At 34.9% G+C, this 4004-nt stretch overlaps 1 protein-coding gene across 1 annotated transcript; it reads left to right on the top strand.

Moving 5' to 3' along the window:
• LOC132612698 (uncharacterized) lies at window positions 1-1733 on the top strand. Its single transcript, XM_060326805.1, has 3 exons — window positions 1-511; window positions 605-1215; window positions 1377-1733. The coding sequence occupies exons 1-3, from the start codon at window positions 1-3 to the stop codon at window positions 1731-1733; spliced, it is 1479 nt and encodes a 492-aa protein (XP_060182788.1).
• The last annotated feature ends 2271 nt before the right edge of the window (window positions 1734-4004 follow it).

Raw genomic sequence — 4004 nt, 5'->3', positions numbered from 1 at the left:
ATGAAATCTTCAAGCATTAACAAATCTACAATGTTCAAAGTTAGAGAGTTTGTGGACAAACATACATGTCCATTGAAGGATAAGGTGTGTTCTTGTATTCAAGCAAGTAGTGATTTTATAGCAGGCATTATTAAACCAAAGTTAACAAATCACAAGAGGAAGTATACGCCAAAAGATATAGTAGATGATATGAAAAATGAAATTGGCGTGGATGTGAATTACATGAAGGCTTATCGTGCTAAAGAAAAGGCTATGATCGAGTTGAGGGGAGAGCCAGCAGATTCTTACAAGAAGTTACCTGGATATGTATACATCTTGGATAAAACGTATCCAGGTTCTCATATAAGAATGAAAAAATCGCCTGAAACTGAGTTCTTATATCTATTTGTAGCATTGTATGCCTTTATAAAAGGGTTCGATTATTGTCGACCAATAGTGGTTGTAGACGGGAGCCACCTAAAACAAGAATACAATGGCACCTTTGTTTCAGCGAGCACTTTGGATGGTGCAGGTAATTCGTATACAAATGTACTATTTTTTGCATACAATGAATACAGTGGAGTAAAAATCAGTAACCTTTTGCTTTGCTCAATTGAATTTGTAGGTAATATACTGCCTCTAGCATATGGCGTGATCGATTCTGAGAACGATAATTCTTGGTCATGGTTCTTTCAACAGTTCAAGGAAGCATATGGGGTAAGGGATAACATGTGTATTGTATCTGATAGACATGAAAGCATCTTCAAGGCTGTTTCTAGAATTTATCCTACTATTCCGCATTTAGCATGCATATGGCATCTTTGGAAAAATGTATATAATAACTATAGGAAGAGTCATGAAGTGGTGAGTGGTGTATACTATAAAATGGCAAAAGCATACACACAGAATGACTTTGATATGCTAATGGGAAAAGTTGAGAAAGAGGATATTCGGGTGAAGGAGTACTTGGATTCAGTGGGAAGGGCAAATTGGTCTAGACTTTATTGTCCAGTTAATCGAGCATGGACATTAACATCAAATATTGCTGAGTCCATTAATGCAGCACCCGTATCTGCTAGAGAATTACCAATATATGATTTTCTGGAGGAAGTTAGGTTGATGTATGGACGATGGAATTTCACAAACCGACAAAATGGTTCGTATACATTCACGACGCTTGGGAAAAAATTTCAAGAATTGCTGACCATTAATGAGAATAAATCTACTCGCATGAAGGTTTGTTTTCATGCATCTATATACGTATTTTTTCATTGCTTATATCATCTTTACGATTCTTATACATAAGTATATTTCTTACAAAAAAATTATATATTGATATGGCTTATTATGTTTGTAATAAAAACTTGATGTGAATCTGTTTGTATATTGTTGCATAGGTAATTCCATCAACAGAATACTTACACACCGTAATTGATGAAGGGAGGAGTTTCATTGTTTGTATTGAAAAGAAAACTTGCAGTTGCAAAATGTTCCAAGTCGATGAGATTCCCTGCCCCCATGCTTGGGCTGTTCTTAAGATGAAAAATCTCACTGTCGACAGCTACTGCTCAAAGTTGTACAAACCAGAAACTGTGATGAAGACTTATGATGTCCTAATTTATCCGTTACTGGATCAGAGTGAGTGGAATGTGCCTGTATACATTTCAGAAGAAGTAGTGTTGCCACCGAGGTACAAGAGACCACCTGGAAGGCCAAAAAAGAAGCGTGATAAGTCTTTATCTGAATGGTTTTGAAATACACGTACAAACTCGTGCAGTAGATGTGGACATGCAGGACACAATAGGCGCTCTTGCAGGAATGAGCCTAAAAGAAAGTAGTTGTTGTTTGCTTAGTAATTTGTTCTGTTTTTCTGGTTACTGTATTGAACCACGTCGACTTTAAAGCGTCATGACATTTGCTGATCTTATTAGCTGGTTTTTGATGAATGATTATGTTCTTTTTTGTTGATATTGGATGATTGAAAATAAAGGAACTCCCTATGAATAATTTGCAATATTTCCGCTGTATTATATTGGATGTATACGTGACCGGTATACTTTGTATTATATGTATGTATCTGTTTCCAAAATCAAAAACCAATTGCATCATGTTCAGTTCATCAAATTCAGAATTTAGAGACAAGTAATCAGAGATAGAGAATAACTGTATGCATTGCTGGCTGATATACAATTATGTTTAAATTATGTATACATTAATGTTATATTTCTGAATACAGCTATGTATTCATGTTGAAAAAAATTAATTCTGTATACATTCAAATAGCTGGATACAACATGGCCAAATGTTGACAAAACTGTAAATGATGGCATCTCATAAGTGAATAACTCAACAATGTAAAAAAACTGTTTTGTATTCATTAAATTTTATAACTGTATATTATGTATTCAACAGATATATCTGTTTTACAAGTCAGAAACTAATTCCATCCGTAACAATTCTAAATACATCTCTGTATTATCTTTGAATATATTATTTTAACATCTCTATATACAGCATATGGCCAATGATTAAATTGACAAATGTAAAATAATGACATCCCATAATGATTAACTCAACAATGTAAGAACACTTAATTGTATTCATCAAAAAAATAAACTGTATATTGTGAATTCATACTAACAACTGCCATTTTGACAGCAAAATACAAAAACATAAAGATAATATTTTCCCTAAAAACATCATAATCTGATTTGGAACCACACTACAACAAACTAATTAACTATGATTTTTTCGACTTGATCAAAATCTATCTTTGGTCTAACTGGCTTCGAAGGTGCCTCATTATCGCTTTCGGCATTTTCTTCCATCTTCCTTTTAGCGTAATCCCACAAAAGAGCACCATATCTCGTACGAAGTAATTCTGCATCAAGGTCTCCATGTGGAATACCTTCTCCCTGACTCAAATACTCCGCATATGCAGCAACATACATTCCACAATCCCTGCACGAAAGAAAGAAACAACAACTGTATTTAAATGATGTATTATCCTCATATATGTCAGTTTTAAAAATCCAAAAATTGACATACATGCTTCCAGGCCTCTGTTGTGGCAAATTGTCAACAAACACGACGTAAAATTTGTCAGCCGGTGCTTTGTCTTTGTACGCAGGGTGATAAATCCATTCGACTCCCTGCTTGGATTGGTAGAAGTCTGTTAAATGTAAATACAAGGGCAATAGATTGGCGAGTTTGTCTATTTCAGATCTAACAGTTGCATCATGACCAGCCGCTCGGTACGAGTCATATATATATAGACGTCTGTCAAGGAATGAAAGGACTGCCAACAGCCAATGGTTTTTTTCTTTAATGTTGACTGGGATGAATACACAGTCAACCAAATGCCATAGGACAGTGCAGTGCAACCGGTGGCCTTTAACGTATTCACATAAAACATCTTCTTGTTTCCCAACACTTATGGCACAATCCGGGTCAAGATAGCCTTTGTGAATAGTATCAATTTTGGTATTGAAAACACAGTCTACAGTGGTAAACTTTTATGTGCTATTTGTATCATATTTGACTTTTTTTCCGGAAGTAGTAAAACATGACATCAAGATGCTGCAATAAAAACGAACAAAAACATTTAATATTTAAATCACAAAGCAATATAATGTTTGTGAAAAAAGAAGGTAAATCACACCTCATCATTCCACATCTGACCCTCCGTTGATAAAAGGTAGAACCAATTTTTGTCGCTGATTTTCTTAATACCACAGTCCATGGATGTTGGCAGTTTTGCCTTACCCTTTTTGTAGTGGTCCTCTTTGTTCTTTCTATAAAATACACACAAAATATATATCAAAAAATTATTGAAACTATGTCTATACAACAAGTACATACAATAGATCAACTAACTTACCTGCTATCATGCCTAACAAGCAGTCCCTCCTTTACCCATTTTGAGAATTCACCGAACAGCTTGGCATCATGTCGCCCCGTGATGCAATTATTATCGAATGGGTGTTTTTTGTCAAATATCTCTGTCAACTTAACTGAACTACCTG

This window comes from Lycium barbarum, chromosome 10 (assembly GCF_019175385.1).
Source record: "Lycium barbarum isolate Lr01 chromosome 10, ASM1917538v2, whole genome shotgun sequence".
Taxonomy (NCBI): domain Eukaryota; kingdom Viridiplantae; phylum Streptophyta; class Magnoliopsida; order Solanales; family Solanaceae; genus Lycium; species Lycium barbarum.
Note: the sequence above shows the minus strand (reverse complement) of the source record. Positions and strands in the feature narration are given on the sequence as shown.

Bases quoted from the DNA above. Each gene is read 5' to 3' on its own strand.
- LOC132612698 (XM_060326805.1), top strand. From the start codon at position 1: ATGAAATCTTCAAGCATTAACAAATCTACAATGTTCAAAGTTAGAGAG. The intron at 512-604 runs GTAATTCGTATA...TTGAATTTGTAG, and splicing joins GAGCACTTTGGATGGTGCAG to GTAATATACTGCCTCTAGCA. The intron at 1,216-1,376 runs GTTTGTTTTCAT...ATTGTTGCATAG, and splicing joins ATAAATCTACTCGCATGAAG to GTAATTCCATCAACAGAATA.